At 57.4% G+C, this 16,209-nt stretch overlaps 1 protein-coding gene across 4 annotated transcripts in view; it reads left to right on the top strand.

Moving 5' to 3' along the window:
* The first annotated feature begins 3,578 nt into the window (after positions 1 to 3,578).
* The window catches only part of ACOX3 (acyl-CoA oxidase 3, pristanoyl), a 46,893-nt gene continuing 34,262 nt past the window's right edge, over positions 3,579 to 16,209 (top strand). The window contains exons 1-6 of one of the 4 annotated variants that reach the window (XM_030314296.1): positions 3,579 to 3,677; positions 10,111 to 10,268; positions 10,601 to 10,834; positions 11,950 to 12,024; positions 12,389 to 12,478; positions 14,834 to 14,977. In XM_030314296.1, the coding sequence (XP_030170156.1) occupies positions 10,125 to 10,268; positions 10,601 to 10,834; positions 11,950 to 12,024; positions 12,389 to 12,478; positions 14,834 to 14,977 (687 nt within the window). In that variant the 5' untranslated portion in view covers positions 3,579 to 3,677; positions 10,111 to 10,124. Of the gene's footprint in view, positions 3,678 to 4,744; positions 4,900 to 10,110; positions 10,269 to 10,600; positions 10,835 to 11,949; positions 12,025 to 12,388; positions 12,479 to 14,833; positions 14,978 to 16,209 lie in introns of those variants that run through there. The other 3 variants (XM_030314295.2, XR_003968521.2, XM_030314297.1) reach the window with 3 other exon arrangements.

Below are 16,209 nucleotides of genomic sequence, written 5' to 3'. Positions count from 1 at the left end.
CTCGCAGGCAAGCAAACCCAGAGGGTGCAATTCACTCCCCCCGCCCCCTTGAAGGCCAGTTCCCAGGCAGCAGACATATCCTGGAGACTGCCGACAATTAGATTTTACACACATGCCATGTTGTAAACGATATAAGTACCTATTGCTTTATGAAGACCCCTTTACTAGATGGATAGAGGCCTTTCCTTGTAGAACAGAAAAGACCACTGAAGTGACAAAATCCCTGCTAAGAGAAATCGTCCCTCGATTTGGACTCCCTCAGTCCTTTGGACTGTCCTTTAAATTTTTAAAAAATGTTTATTCATTTTTTTTTCTTTTTTTTTTAATGTTTATTTATTTTTGAGACAGACAGAGACAGAATGCAAGTGGGTTGGGGCAGAGAGAGAGGGAGGCACAGAATCCGAAGCAGGCTCCAGGCTCCGAGCTGTCAGCACAGAGCCCGACGCGGGGCTCGAACTCACAAGCGGTGAGATCATGACCCGAGCTGACGTCAGACGCTCAACCGACTGAGCCACCCAGGCGCCCCAAAATGTTTATTCATTTTTGAGAGAGAGACAGGGCGGGAGCACAGGAGGGGCAGAGAGAGAGGGAGACACAGAGTCTGAAGCAGGCTGCAGATTCTGAGCTGTCAGCACAGAGCCTGATGCGAGGCTCAAACTCACAAACCGCGAGATCATGACCTGAGCTGAAGTCAGACGCTTTACTGAGCCACCCAGGCGTCCCATAACGGACTGTCTTTTATTGCACAAATAGCTCAGCAAATGGCTCAAGCCTTAAAAATTAATTACTATTTTATGTTTGGCCTGGCATTCACAGTCCCCTGAAAAGTTGGCTTCCAGACCCCAATGACCCTTGCTATCCTCACTGCAGCTCAAGGAGGCCCAGAGCCAGATGGCTGGCTCCCAACAGGGCCCAATGGCTGTGCAGCTCTAACCTGTGGCCATGGCTTCCCCCAGGCTGGATAGCACAGGCCGCTGTACTCTGGGTTTTGCCTGCCCGGACCCGTTATCAAAACCATTACCGACATAGCTAACCCTCCAAATTTAAAACGACAGTGGACACGCTCTGTTTCTAAGGCATGACCACAGAGCACCCAGCTTTGTTCCCTCTCTGGGACTGGAGGATGTTGTTTGGCACGTGGAAGCCCCTAATAAGTATGCAGCCAAAGTCCTAAATGACACAGAGTAGCGTTGCCCTGAGAAACACCGAGATAACACAAATGCATAAGGCTGTGTTGCAAAACAGAATGGCGTTAGATGTTTGAACAGTTGCGCGAGGTGGAACTCGCACTCTCGTAAACACAGAATGCTGTGTGTACATTCCAGATGGCCACAGGAATATTTTTGGGTTTCTAACTGACATGAACACTCAGATTGGCTCTTTAGAAGATCCCTGTCTTTCTTTCAATGATTGGTTCAACTCTTGGACTGGAGAGGATTTTTATCAACTACCAAAGGACTCTTATTTGGGCTTATTTTTAGTTCTATTATTATTATTATTATTATTTATTTTAGAGGGAGAGACAATGAGGGGAGAGGGGCAGACGGAGAGAGAGAATTCCAAGGAGGCTCGATGCTCAGTGCGGAGCCCAACACGGGGCTCCGGCCCATGACCCTGGGATCATGACCTGAGTGGAAATCAAGAGGCAGATGTTCAACTGGCCACCCAGGCACCTGACGAACTTCTTTTTCCTTCTGTTATTCAAATCCTGTTTTTCTGTTTTCTCCCTTGTCTCTCCACCTGGTGCTGAGACCCCTTGGCTGCCATAACTTCCAGCCTACAGATGACCCCTTCCACTCAGGAAGATCCGTACATGCGATCTCCCTTGGATTCAGCTGCCTCTGCCTGCCTTCCAAAAGTCCCTAACCCCCACCCAACTTTAAAGTATATAATCCGTCGTCTGTCGCAATCCCAGGGCAGCTCTTTTATGCCCACAGTTCCTGTCCCCGTGCTTTAATACAACCACTTTCTTGGGGCACCTCGGGGGGCTCAGTAGGTTAAGCGTCTGACTTTGCCTAAGGTCATGATCTCACGGTTCGTGAGTTCCAGCCCCGCGTCGGGCTCTGTGCTGACAGCTCGGAGCCTGGAGCCTGCTTCCGATTCTGTGTCTCCCCCTCTCTCGGCCCCTCCCATGCTCATGTTCTGTCTCTCAATAATAAATAAACGTAAAAAAAAAATACAACCACTTTTTTTGCACTGAAGACATCTCAAGAATTCTTTCTTGGCTGTCAGCTCCGAACCGCAACATTTTCCACATATCCCAACTAGAAGTCTGGTTTGGATGGGAATAACAGCTTCACAACTGTGAAGACGCGTTGTCACGGAACAAATGAGAAGGTATTGCAACGTGCGGTGGGAACAGAGACAGACTTTTCAAGCGTCAGCTGAGCATCTCCACGAAAATCGCCCACCGGCATCTTAAATCTCACAGATCTCAACACCGAACTTGTCATCCTTCTCTTCCCACGACCACTCTGCCCATCTTTCAGTTCCCTTTCAACGGAAACCTTCTGACTTCTTCCTCGTTCTCTATGCGGTGAATTGCCAAATGCAGTTGACTCTGATGTGATTTGATGTGATACGGGATCCAGGAATGAAGGGTCAAGAGAGAATTCTTGAGATGTTTGTTATGCATTTAAAAAAAAAAAGGAAGGAGGTTTATTAAAGCTTGGGGACAGGGCCCACAAGCAGAAAGGGCTGCTGCCCTGGGATTGTCGGAGCAATTGAGTATATACTTTTAAGGCGGGGGGGGGGGGGGGGGACGGGTGTCAGGGATAAAGGGAGTTTCCAAAAACACCTTCATGTGTTGAAGGTGACTCACAGATCCTGGAGACCTGGCAGAGCTAAAGCGGTTTCTCTGCTAACAAAGGCCTTAACTTTGAAACCGCGTGGAGTTCCTGGGGGAATGTCACACTCTGCCTGCCTCAGGGATTTGTCAATGGGTTCCCGGCTAGAAGGACATTTGATTCTACCTACGTTTCCTCTGGTAGGAAACGTACGTTTCCTCCACATCAGGTTCGAGCTCTATGAGGCAGGCTCCCATGCCCTGCGTATCTTAGCTTGGACCTCCCTCCACCCCCCCCCCCCCAAACAGCCCGGGACCAGGATTTGGGTGCAGGTGACCCGGCGGCAGGAGAGAGGCCCGGGGCAGCGAGGCGGGGTGGGGGCAGAGCGCGGGGCTGCGGACTAGCGCGCGCGGCCGGGCCGCCGCTGCCGGGGACGCTCGCGGGGACTGGGCAGCAGGCTGGGTCTGGAGCGGTCTCGGGCACCTGCTCCAGCTCGGTCACCGGAAAAGGCGCAGGCTCCGCCCGGGCGTGTCAGGCCGGCGCTCTGGAGTCGGCCCCGGGCGCCTGCACGTTTGGCAAATACCCCGATGCAGTTAGAGAGGGGCCGGGAGGAGCGTCCGCCCGCGCCCGGAGGCCGCCCCGCCACCCTCCCCGCGCGCCGCCCTTTCGCTGAGCCCGGAGGGCGTGGGGGCGGCGCGGGGTGATGACGTCAGGGCCGGACGGTGGGCGGGAGGCGGTGCGCGCGTGGGCCAGGCCTTGCAAACGCTCTGGCCAGCTCGTCCGGGCTCTCGCAAGCGCTCGCCCGCGGACGTGCGCGCGCTCCAGAGGGCATTTATTGGGCGCCCGCTGTGTGCGCTGGACCAGCTCCCGGGAGGGCGAGCGAGATCGAAGGTCGGACTCCGTGGGGCCGCGGGGCGCGCGTGGCAGGGGACGGAGTGCCTAGCCCGAGCTGGGCGGGCGCGGGGGGGGGGGGGGTCATCCTTCTCTTCCCACGACCACTCTGCCCATCTTTCAGTCGAGAAATTCTTGAGATGTTTGTTATGCATTTAAAAAAAAAAAGGAAGGAGGTTTATTAAAGCTTGGGGACAGGGCCCACAAGCAGAAAGGGCTGCTGCCCTGGGATTGTCGGAGCAATTGAGTATATACTTTTAAGGCGGGGGGGGGGGACGGGTGTCAGGGATAAAGGGAGTTTCCAAAAACACCTTCATGTGTTGAAGGTGACTCACAGATCCTGGAGACCTGGCAGAGCTAAAGCGGTTTCTCTGCTAACAAAGGCCTTAACTTTGAAACCGCGTGGAGTTCCTGGGGGAATGTCACACTCTGCCTGCCTCAGGGATTTGTCAATGGGTTCCCGGCTAGAAGGACATTTGATTCTACCTACGTTTCCTCTGGTAGGAAACGTACGTTTCTACGTTTCCTCCACATCAGGTTCGAGCTCTATGAGGCAGGCTCCCATGCCCTGCGTATCTTAGCTTGGACCTCCCTCCACCCCCCCCCCCCCCAAACAGCCCGGGACCAGGATTTGGGTGCAGGTGACCCGGCGGCAGGAGAGAGGCCCGGGGCAGCGAGGCGGGGTGGGGGCAGAGCGCGGGGCTGCGGACTAGCGCGCGCGGCCGGGCCGCCGCTGCCGGGGACGCTCGCGGGGACTGGGCAGCAGGCTGGGTCTGGAGCGGTCTCGGGCACCTGCTCCAGCTCGGTCACCGGAAAAGGCGCAGGCTCCGCCCGGGCGTGTCAGGCCGGCGCTCTGGAGTCGGCCCCGGGCGCCTGCACGTTTGGCAAATACCCCGATGCAGTTAGAGAGGGGCCGGGAGGAGCGTCCGCCCGCGCCCGGAGGCCGCCCCGCCACCCTCCCCGCGCGCCGCCCTTTCGCTGAGCCCGGAGGGCGTGGGGGCGGCGCGGGGTGATGACGTCAGGGCCGGACGGTGGGCGGGAGGCGGTGCGCGCGTGGGCCAGGCCTTGCAAGCGCTCTGGCCAGCTCGTCCGGGCTCTCGCAAGCGCTCGCCCGGGCTCTCGCAAGCGCTCGCCCGCGGACGTGCGCGCGCTCCAGAGGGCATTTATTGGGCGCCCGCTGTGTGCGCTGGACCAGCTCCCGGGAGGGCGAGCGAGATCGAAGGTCGGACTCCGTGGGGCCGCGGGGCGCGCGTGGCAGGGGACGGAGTGCCTGGCCCGAGCTGGGCGGGCGCCGGGGGGGGGGGGGTCATCCTTCTCTTCCCACGACCACTCTGCCCATCTTTCAGTCGAGAAATTCTTGAGATGTTTGTTATGCATTTAAAAAAAAAAAAGGAAGGAGGTTTATTAAAGCTTGGGGACAGGGCCCACAAGCAGAAAGGGCTGCTGCCCTGGGATTGTCGGAGCAATTGAGTATATACTTTTAAGGCGGGGGTGGGGGGGGGGGGGACGTGTGTCAGGGATAAAGGGAGTTTCCAAAAACACCTTCATGTGTTGAAGGTGACTCACAGATCCTGGAGACCTGGCAAAGCTAAAGCGGTTTCTCTGCTAACAAAGGCCTTAACTTTGAAACCGCGTGGAGTTCCTGGGTGGGGTCGGCAGGTGCAAAGATCCGGGGACACAATCCATCCCCGCGGTGGGTTGCTGGGGACCCGGCCGCTAAGCGTGCGAGACAGTTTGAGGAGTGCGGACGTTGCCCCCCCGAGGTCACCCCACAGCTGTCACCTAAAGGGAGGATGATCAGATCAGATCCGCATTTTAGAGTCACCTCTTGTGCCCCCGAGAGGAAAACTGAGCGAAGGCGGCTGTCGTTCTTGCACTGATTCCCTGCCGGGGACTGCTCCAGTGCCCCTGTGAATTGCAGCAGCCTGGATACTACACAGCAGGCTAGCGTTTCCGTGTGGTCACCCTGACACACAGAGAGGTGAGGCGACAGGCTGAGTTCACCCAACTCGGAAGCCAGCGCTGACTTTGGCATCTCACGTCAGGCATTGTGGCTTCGGAATCCTTGGTTGGTAACAGCTGCACAATCTTGTGGTGATGTTGGTGACCACTGGTGGCATGGGGACCTAGGGATCTTCCTGGCTGCTTTGGGTCATGGGATTTGAGACTGGGTGCGATACGAGCTGTAGATCTTGGGCAAGTTCACTTTAACAAGCTCCAGTCTGCTCATCTGGGAAATTAAGAGTTGGAGAGTCAAGAGTACTGATAATACATGGCGTCACCAGCACCGTTGAGATCATGTAACTTCTTTTTTTTTTTTTAAATTAATGTTTATTTATTTTTGAGACAGAGAGAGACAGAGCATGAATGGGGAGAGGGTCACAGAGAGAGGGAGACACAGAATCAGAAACAGGCTCCAGGCTCTGAGCCATCAGCCCAGAGCCCGACGCGGGGCTCGAACTCACGGACCGTGAGATCATGACCAGAGCCGAAGTCGGATGCTTAACCGACTGAGCCACGCAGGTGCCCTCAGGGCCTTACTTTCAAAATAGTCTTGCTTTGTGGAGATCTAACTCAGCATGCAATCAATCCATCTCAACTGTACAATTCAGTGCTGTATTTGCAGAGTTGTGCAACCATCATCCCTATGTAGGGATGCTGCTTCACTCCAAAAGATGTTTCTAGGATGTTTCTTCACTCCAAAAGAACCTTGGCCCCGTTAGGAGTCCCTTCCAGGCTCCTGGCAGCTGCTGATCTCCTTTCTGTCTCTACGTACGTACCTGTGCTGAACGTGAACAGTTTGCATCGGTAGTCACGGCACGGATGACCTTCTGTGTGTGCCCTCTTTCCCTTAACGTAACATCGTCCACGTTCATCAGTTCATCGTGTTGTAGCAAAGAGTATTTCATCCTCTGGGAAGAAGACATTGTGTTTATCCATTCATCAGTTGATGGATGTAGGAGTTGTTTCCTCTTTTTGGGGTGTTAGAAAAATGCTACGAGCATTCCCGCACACAGATTTGTGCGGATGTTTCATTTCTCTTGGGCGTATCCCTGGGAGCGGAGTTGCCGGGTCACGTGGTGACTGTATATTTAAACTTTTGAAGAAGGTGGACGGGCTCTAATTTCTGCACGTCCTCATCCGTCCTTGTCATTTATCCCGTTGATCGTGGCCATCGTGGTGGCTATGATGTGCTGTCTTACTATGGTTTCAGTTTGCTCTTCCCTGACGGCTCATGATATTGAGCGTCTTTCCATGTGCTCGTCGGCCATTGTGGTGTCTTTGGAGAAACTCTATTTGAGGCCTTTAAATTGGGTTATTTGCCTTCATTACTAAGAGTCTTCGTACAGTCTGGGTACAAGTCCCTCATCAATACGTGATTTGCAAATAACTTCCATTCTCTGGTTTGTCTTTTCACTTACTCGTTGGCATCCTTTGCAGCAGAAGATTTTATTTTTGTTTTTTGATGAAGTTTAAGTTAGCTACTTTTATAGCTTGTGCAAGAAGGCTTTGGCTCACCTCAGATTGTAAAGATTTACTCCTACATTTTCTTCTTAGAGGTTTTCGTGTTAACTTTTACATCTAAGTCTGTGTCCCTTCTGAGTTCAGTGGTGTGTGTGTGTGTGTGTGTGTGTGTGTGTGTGTGTGTGTGTAAGAGTTGGCCCTCATTCCTTTGCACGTGGACATTGGGGTGCTGGCACCGTTTGAGAAAAGACTGTTCCTTCCCCATGACGTTGTCTTGGCGTCCTTGTCCCCAAGCAGTTGACCCTACATTTCAGGGTTTACTTCCAGACTCTCAGTTCTGTTCTGTCCGTCTACACACATGTGACTTTCTACCGACGCCATGATGTTTTCGTCACTGTCACTTCTCAGCAAGTCTTGGAATCAGGCAGAATGGATTCTCCAACTTTGCTCTTTTTCCAGACGGTTTTGTCTGTTCCGGGTTCCTTAAATTTCCACATGGATCTTAGGATCAGCTTTTCAATTCCCGCAGAACAAAGCCAGTTGGGATTTTGACTGGGGCCACAGGGGCTCTGCAGATCACTTGGGGAGTGTCGGCTTTGTGACGACATCAAGCCCTCTGATTCATGAATGAGGGGGGTGCCTTTCCGTTTATTCAGGTCTCAGGTTTCTTTCAAAAATGCTTTACACTTTTTTTTTTTATTGAATTTATTGTTTTCGATGCTGTTGTAAGTTGAATTTTTTCTTAATTTCATTTTGGAGTTATCGCTGGTATATAGAAATACAGTTGATTTTGTAGCCTGTAAACTGAGCGAACTAATTTGTTCTAATGGTTTTTTAGTGGGCTCCTTAGGATTTTCTATATACAAAATCATGTCATCTGCAGATAAGAGAGAGGTTTCTGATTAGGATGCTTTTGATTTCATTTTCTTGCGTAACTGCGGTGGCTAGCATGCCCAGCACTGTGTTGGTTAGGAGGGCGGAGCGGACATCTTCGTCTTGGTCCCGATGTTCAGAGAAAGGCGATGAATCCTTACTGACGTGTGAGGGCAGCTGTGGGTATTTGTAGACACCCTTTAGCAGGTGGGGGGAGTTTCCTCCTGTTTCCACTTTGTTGAGAATTTCTCACGAAAGGGTGCGGGATTTTGTCAGATGCTTTTCCTGCACACGTTGGCACAATTGTGAATGTCTGTCCTTTATTCTGCTGGTGTGGTGTCTTACCCTGATTGACTTTCAGACGTTGACCTGGCCTTAATTTCCTGGGGCACGACTCCCTTGTCTCCTGCTGGCCTCATGGGACACCCTGTTCCTGTCTTTTGGAAAACACTGTGGACATGGTGTTTTTCTTTAAATGTTTGCTACAATTCACAATTGAAGCCCTGTGGCTTTTCTTTGTGGGCAGTTTATTGATTTTTTTTTTCACATTTATTTATTTTTGAGAGACAGAGCACAAGTGGGGGAGGGGCAGAGAGAGAGGGAGACACAGAAGCTGAAGCAGGCTCCAGGCTCTGAGCCATCAGCACAGAGCCCGACGCGGGGCTTGAACTTACGAGCCACGAGATCATGACCCGAACCGAAGTCGAACACTCAACCAACTGAGCCACCCAGGCACCCCTCCCTTTTGAAATTTTTTTTTTAATGTTTATTTATTTTTGACAGAGAGCACGAGCTGGGGAAGGGCAGAGAGAGAGAGGGAGAGAGGGAGACACGGAGCCCGAAGCAGGCTCCAGGTTCTGAGCTGTCAGCACAGAGCCCGACGCGGAGCTCGAACCCACGAACTGGGAGATCATGACCTGAGCCCAAGTCGGACGCTCAACCGACTGAGCCACCGGGTGCCCCAGGATCATTGTTGTTTCCTTAGGCTCGGTAGTAATGTCCCCTTTTGGATTGGCTCAACCTAGCTAAAAGTTTGTCAATTCTGTCAGTCTTTCCAGAGAGCCAGCCTTTTGTTGGTTTTCTCTGTTGCTCTCCTCTTTTCTGTTCTGGTGATTTTTGCTCCCGTCTTCACCATCTTCACCGTCTAACGTCTGCTTGCGTTTGGTTTAGTTTGTGCTGATGCTTCTCCATCACAAGGTGGCGCCTGTGGAGGGGGACTTGGGCTCGGGAGCTGCCCTTCTGCAGCCCGGGAGCCCCAGAAAGTGCCGGCTGAGCTTCAGATTCTCCATCCCTCAGCAGGGACGTGAGCATGGGCTTGCGCTTTGGGGGAGGGTTCCAGAAGAGACAGTCCACAGGGCGCGGTCCCCAACAGCCACTCGGGTGCTCGGAAGGCCCCGTCCCACCTTGCCCCTCTCACGTGGAAACAAACACAGGAGGTTGTTTCATCAAGAGATGAACTTGTTTCATCAAGTTCCCATTTGCTTCTGGGCAAAATTGAGCAACTCAGAACCCAGCGTCCTAGATGGCATCCACCGGGGTGGGGGAGGGGGCGGGGGTGTCCGCACCCCGGACTCCGCTCTCCCGCCCGCCGCTCCTCGAATCCAGTGGGAATCCACGGCGGGAAGGGAGCAGTCCTCTGAGAAGACCCGGGAGGATTGTTTGGTCAGGAGGGCTGGGCTGCAAGGTGCCCGCTTCGGGGGTGGGAAGCCAGATGTGTGTCCGTCGGGAGAGTTCGCGGCAAAAGGCTGTGTTCAAAGGCTCTCTGGCAGGTGTCCCGTGCCCTGGCGGGCCGTCCTGTGCGGCCAGAGTGGACTGGCCGGTGTTGGCCGGACTCCAGAGGGCGGCTTCCCGGACCGCGGGGTCGATGGCCTTCGGGGGTGGGTCCGGTGGCCCCGAGAGGGCGAGGCGTCCTCTGGCCTCAGCTGCCCGGGGCTGCCTCCTGACCTTCTCTCTGGGGAAGGGGGCACGAGGTCTCGGGCGGTGACCGACTCTTGCCGGCCCTTCCGAGTCCGTCTGTTGTGTTTGTCCCGCCTGTCGCGCGGCTGCGGGCGGCCGAACGGGCACGGCGGCCGACTCCAGTGTCCGCGTCCCGCAGGCTGACGCGGTGCGATGGCGGCCCCGTCTGAAGGCGACGCTGCCTCTCTGCTGCCGGACCTGCCCGGGGGACCCCTGCAGGCCTACCGCGCCCGCGCCTCTTTCTGCTGGAAGGAGCTGGCCCTGTTCCTGGAAGGCGAGGACATGCTGCGCCTGAAGGTGAGGCTCCGGGTGGCGCGCCAGGCGTCTGACTCGCGGGCACAGGGGGCCGTGCGGCCCCTAAGGACCCTAAACACCCTAGCTGGCCCCCGGCCTGGCCCGTGTACTCGGAGGCCCCCCCCCCCCCCCGCCCCGGGCGAACACAGGTTGGTTAAGCTTCTGAGGCCTCAGGTCCCCATGCCCGCGGCCAGAGGGGCCTTCGTCCGCCCCGGGGTTGCAGGGGTTGCCCGTGTCCCACGGCACCAGCGGCCTCGGGAAGAGCCTGAGCGAGAGCGCGGCGCGTTGCCGTCCTTCGCCTTCGAGCCGGCCGTTCCCGTCTCCTGCATTTCCAGAAGAGCATCTTCTCGGCCCTGGAGGACGACCCCCTGTTCGCCCGCTCCCGCGGCCACGAGCTCTCGCTGGAGAAGCACCGAGAGCTGACCTTCCTCCGCTGCAAGCGGTTCTTCGGGTGCACCCTCGTCCGCGTGGAGGACATGGTGCGGAACCCGCTGTCCATGCTGACGCTGATCACCTGCCTGGGCACGTACGACTGGTCCCTGGCTCAGAAGTTCCTGCTGCACCTGCTGGTGAGTGGGCGGCGAGGAGGCCAAGGGGATCGAGCCCTTCACGCCCCACGTGAGGCGGGGGAGGGCGCCGTCCAGGGCCGGGTGGGAGGAGGAGGTGCAAGAGAGGGTCCTCAGCACACGAGAGGCAGATGCTGCCCGCGGGGTGTGGCGGCGGCTGGTGTTTGCTCTCTCGTAGGGTTTCGTGGGGTGTGTGTGTCTGGGGGAGGTTTCTTTAAGAGATTACTTTCTTGGGGCTTGAACTCGCGACGCTGAGACCAAGAGTCACGTGCTGTTTGTACCCACGGAGGCAGCCAGCCGTTGCTCTCTTAAGAGATTTCTAGAAACTAATATAGGAGGGGCGCCTGGGGGGCTCAGTCAGTTGAGTGTCTGACTTGGGCTCAGGTCATGATCTCACAGTCTGTGAGTTCGAGCCCCGCGTCAGGCTCTGTGCTGACAGCTCGGAGCCTGGAGCCTGCTTCGGATTCTGTGTCTCCCTCTCTCTGCCCCTCCCCCTGCTGACACTGTCTCTGTCTCTCTCTCTCTCTCAAAAATAAACATTAAAAAAAAATAAAAAAATAAAAAATAATATAGGAAGCAAAACCAGAGATTAGAATGTGTGGGCAGATCTCGTGATGTTTGAGGGAGAAGTCCAGCTTCTTCTGGCTGTGTGTGCAAATTTGCACACGTGAGTCCTCGACGGGAGTGCCAAGCAGTGAAAACTCCGGAAGAGAAGGAACTTTGGGGGACTCTTTTGCTTTTATGCCAAAAAAACTTAAAAGAACCCCCCCCCAAAAGCCAAAAACAAGAAGGGAAGGGAAAGCAGGTCTGGGGAGATGCCAGTGCCCCCCGCTGGCACACGGGCGGAGGTGGGGAGGTATGTGTGGCTGGGTGGGACATGTGGCCCGTGTGCACCCTTTTCCCTCCTCTCCCCTGTCCCCTGCCATCTCCCCCTGTCCGCGGCCCCTCGGGACCTCCCGAAGGCATCTGAAGTGCTTCTGCTGAGCATACCAGACGCGGATTCCATCCCCCCCCCCACTTCCCTGCCACGGGTGTCAAAGCGTGTGTGGCTCCTGAGGCCCCGGGACCTCAGGACTCCTTGACTGCCACCGCTTTCTCTGATGATTCTATATTTTCAGGTTTTTGGATTCACGATTTACAAGTCTGGCTCCGAAAGACATTTAGAATACCTTCCCAAGATCCTCAACATGGAGGTGAGCTCAGAGTCCCGGCGGACCGTGAGCCCGTGGTCCCCAGATGTCTCTGCAAAGGGCCGCGTGCCAGAGGAGGTTCTGGGGGGCCGTGTGCGCCGAAACCCCAGCACCCGGTGCATTTAGCTTGTTGCTGTCAAAGCGAGGCCTTCCCTTTCCTTTCGCGGCCCTGGCAAGGCGGCTGTCACCTCACCTAACCCGCCGTCCTCACAGGCTGGGGGACGTGGTGTCCCTAACACCCTGGTGGGTTGGGCGGGGGAGTGGGGATTTAGTGCTTTGACCTGGGGTTTTGTCCTTCGAGGAAGGACAGCAGCGGGTCCCTCCTGGAACCTTTCTTGCCTTACGTTGTTTTGTGCTCCCGCGTTAGATTTTTGGATGTTTTGCTCTGACTGAAGTAAGTCACGGGAGTAACGCCAAGGCCATCAGAACGACCGCTCACTACGACCCCGCCACGGAGGTAGGTGTTACGTGCGCGTCGCGTGTGATGCGGTGTCCTTACGCCCAGAAACCCGTCTTTAGACACGTGTGCTTCTACCGTGCACACGGAGACTCCTCACCCGGGAGGGTGGCGGCTCCTGGGGGGAGAGGTTCCTTTCTTTGTTCACCTGCCTGCTGGGGTTTGGACGCGGCCCGGTTCGTTTACAAAACCAACAGCGTGAAGAAGAGTCTCCCGGGCGCTGGTCTTTGCTGGCTGCCCCTGCCCCCCGTGTGCACCAGGCTCTGCCGGCCGGGGCCTGCCTCGTCCACTCCTGCCCCCGTGTCTGGCCCCTCCGGCCCCACCGCCCTCCTGCATCCCGTGGCCCGCGTGCAGACGTGTGTGGTGTTTGCGCCGTTGGCCGCTGCCTCCCATGTCCGCATCTCCGTCTAGCACGTCCCTGTGCAGGTGTCGGTCGCAGCACGGTGCAGTCGCGGGCTTTGTCCTCGCTCTCGGGGAGACACGTGTCCGCAAATGGGATCATGATTTATCGGGTGGTTGGTGGCGCGGAGGGAAGGGAGGGCAGGGAGAGGATGGGGCGCACGGGTCGGGAAGCTTCCGCCCGTGGCCTCTGTGCTGTGCCGCTCCCACCCCCTGGCCCCTCTCCCACTGCCGGGTCAGTCTCGTCCGCTCCTCCGAGGACCGCGGTCCCCGCTGCTTGTTCTGCACCTGCCCTAGTGTTCCAGGAGCCCTTCGCCTGCCCCTTGTCGGTAGCGTGGTTTGCAAGAGTCCGTGTAACGGAAAGTAAAGCCCTGTGCTTGTGTATTTGCTTCTCATTCCTTCCTTCGTGCGTTCAGTGACGTGGGCTCCGTGCACACTGTGTGCTGAGGGGCTGTGTGCCAGCAGAGCAGAGGCATGAAGCCGAGGGGGGCTGAGGCGGGGCAGGGCAGGGCCAAGGGGAAGGTGGTCGTGGTGCAGTGCCCGTGGTCCCGTGCACCGGAGAACGGCGGGCAGAGAGCTGTCAGCGACAGCCCTCTTGGGTTTTCTATTGGCCTTTCAGCCACCAGGTACCTTTATCCGAACCCAGGTTTTGCTGGCCCGGCCCCGTCTCTTTTCTCTGCCCTCTGGTGCCGAGGGCTCTCGGTGCTAAGTGGGGAGGCGGAGAGGGCAGATCCCATGTGGCCTGGGGGCCTGGGCGAAGCCTGGCCGTCCATGGGGCAGCCTGCTTCTGACCTGCTTCCTCTCGGCACCTGTACTTAAGTGAGCGTGACGTCGGAGCAGGGGAGATCGGGAGCCCGAAGTCCTCTGTGGGCCGCTGGTCGGGCACCTGCTACGTGCCGGGCACGGCTTTCAGGGACCGGGCAGCTAGCGGCGAACGTGACACGTGAATCTTTGCTCTGGGGGATCCCTCGTGCCCGAGCGGAGACACGGACGGACAGCCGCAAGAAGTTAGGTGTGCCAGGGGGCCATGGAGACCTGGAGGGGACGGTGGCGGTATGCCACATGCAGGGAGGACGCCTGCAGAGGGGGGAGCGGAGGGGGGACTCCAGTCCCCCATCCCCCCCGCCTTTCTTCAGTGGGGCGTCAACATCTGCGAGGTAGTCACACGGTGCGCTTGGAGGCCATGACCCCGTGCACACCGCTGGGCGGCACGAGGGGGTTCCCCGTGTGCCCTTCACAGCTTCCCACCTGCGGGGAGAAGGACACCCGCCGGGGTCTGCCCGCAGTGGCCTGCAAGTTACCCGGGAGGCAGCTCGCCGTCACGCTCTGGCTTTGTCCAGCTGTCAAGCCCCCCGCCCAACCCTGGTATCGCTCACAGGCTCCCCTACCCCACCCGACTCATGGACCCTCCCGGCCCCCAGCCAGGGCCCCCGCCCCGTGTCTCCCCTGCTCATCTCCTGCCTTGCTGAATACCCGGCGAGCCTCCCGGCCCCTCCCGTGACCCCCGGGTTCACTCACCCTGATGTCTTGAGGTGCCTTGTGCTCCTGGGCACGTGGCCCTCATGGAGCTCGTAGACGGGGGGAGACCGTGGGAAAAGAAGGTCTGTCGCTGGTCAGAGCCCAGGGAGGGGTCAGGGAGGAGCGCACAGAGGAGGGGCCGCGGAAGACGAGCATCGCGGTGACCGCTCCCTGGGCACCGGCCGGCTTCCGGAGAAGTTGGCGTATGTTTCATCGTCTGACCCCGGAGTGGTTTTCCGTACCAGTGTCTTCGTTAAGTCACAACACCCAGGGATACGCTCCGTGTACGGGCCCCCCCTCGCGCCACACGGGCGCTAAAGCGTGCGCTCGGTTCTGCTCTTCTTCGGGGACTTTGAGCAGAGAACGTGGGATTCTGCACGTGTTTGACTTGTTCATTGCAACTTGGACTACGGCTCTAACCTTTTTCCCCTTGCGCAGGAGTTCATCCTACATTCCCCGGACTTCGAGGCCGCCAAATTCTGGGTCGGCAACATGGGCAAGACGGCCACCCACGCCGTGGTGTTTGCCCAGCTGTACACGCCCGGGGGCCGCTGCCACGGCCTGCATTCCTTCTTGGTGCAGGTGAGGGGGCTCTCGGCGGGGTGGTCTCACCCACGGGCACTCGGCTTCACCGGCAGACGCCTTCATCGCAGCTGGGGCGGGGGTGCCCCCTGGCGTCCAGTGAGCACGCGGCAAGGACACGGTGGACGCCCTGTAACGCACAGGACGGCCCGCCCACCCCTAAGAGGCAATTATCCAGCCCCCGATGGCGGTGGCCCGGGCTTGGTCAACCCTGGTCTAGACCTGAGGTCATCTGAGGCAGAGTCGTCCTGTTCCTCCGGCGGCCACGTCGCCATCTTTCCAGACACTCTTCGCAAACCTGGGCTTCCCGGCCCCGCCTTCCTGCGGTTCTGACCCAGCACGTCCGATGTGGCCTCCCGTGCCGACCTAAAGTCTGACTCGGGGCCTTGACGTCTCCTGTTCCCGGGCCACACGCAGCAGCTACTGCCACGGGGGCGCCTGGGACCGATGGCCAGGCCTGGGCTTCCTGCCTCCCTGGTGGGGCCTGTCTCCCTACCGCCCGGGGCTGCTGCGGTGTCCCTGAACCCGGAGCTTCCGGAAGCTTGTCCGGACTTTCCTGTCCTGGCCACCTGGATCCTGACCGAAGCCCCGCTGCCCTGCACCCCAACCCCACTCTGGCATTCTTGTTAAGACCTTCCGGGTGAGGGGCCTCTCGGAAGAGAAGAAAGTAAGCCGTGTCCCTTTGTCCTCATTGAGGTGAAATTCAAGTAATACGAAGTGAACCGAAATTCAGGGGCCTTTGGTGCCTTCCCAGTGTCGGGCATCCGCACCCGTGTCTAGTCCTAAAGCGTTTCCGTCTCCGGGAGGGCGCCCCGCACCCTTCCTCGCCCCCCCCGCCCCCGGCAACCACTCGCCTGCTTTCTGCCTCCACGGATTCGCCTGCACAGGACGTTCCACACGCAAGGAACCCTCCAACGTGAACCTCCGTGCCTCAGCCTGTTTTCTGAAGGCCATCCACGTTGTCAGAACGTGCTCAGTATGTGTTAGAATTTCCGTGCTTTTTAAGAGGGGGGGGATAAGCCTTCGTGTGCATGGACCGCAGTGCGTGCACCTGGTTGCTGATGGGCATTCTGGCTGTTTCCACCTTGTTTCTGTCGTGAATAACGCTGCCATGAACGTTCATGAGCACCGGTCTGTCTGACCGCGTGTTCTCCGTTCTCGGGGGTCCGCACCCAGGAGTGCAAGTGCCGGGTCCTGGGGTGATTCCGTGTTTAACTGTCGGAGGAACTGCT

This window comes from Lynx canadensis, chromosome B1, assembly GCF_007474595.2.
Source record: "Lynx canadensis isolate LIC74 chromosome B1, mLynCan4.pri.v2, whole genome shotgun sequence".
In the NCBI taxonomy this organism is placed as follows: domain Eukaryota; kingdom Metazoa; phylum Chordata; class Mammalia; order Carnivora; family Felidae; genus Lynx; species Lynx canadensis.
Note: the sequence above shows the minus strand (reverse complement) of the source record. Positions and strands in the feature narration are given on the sequence as shown.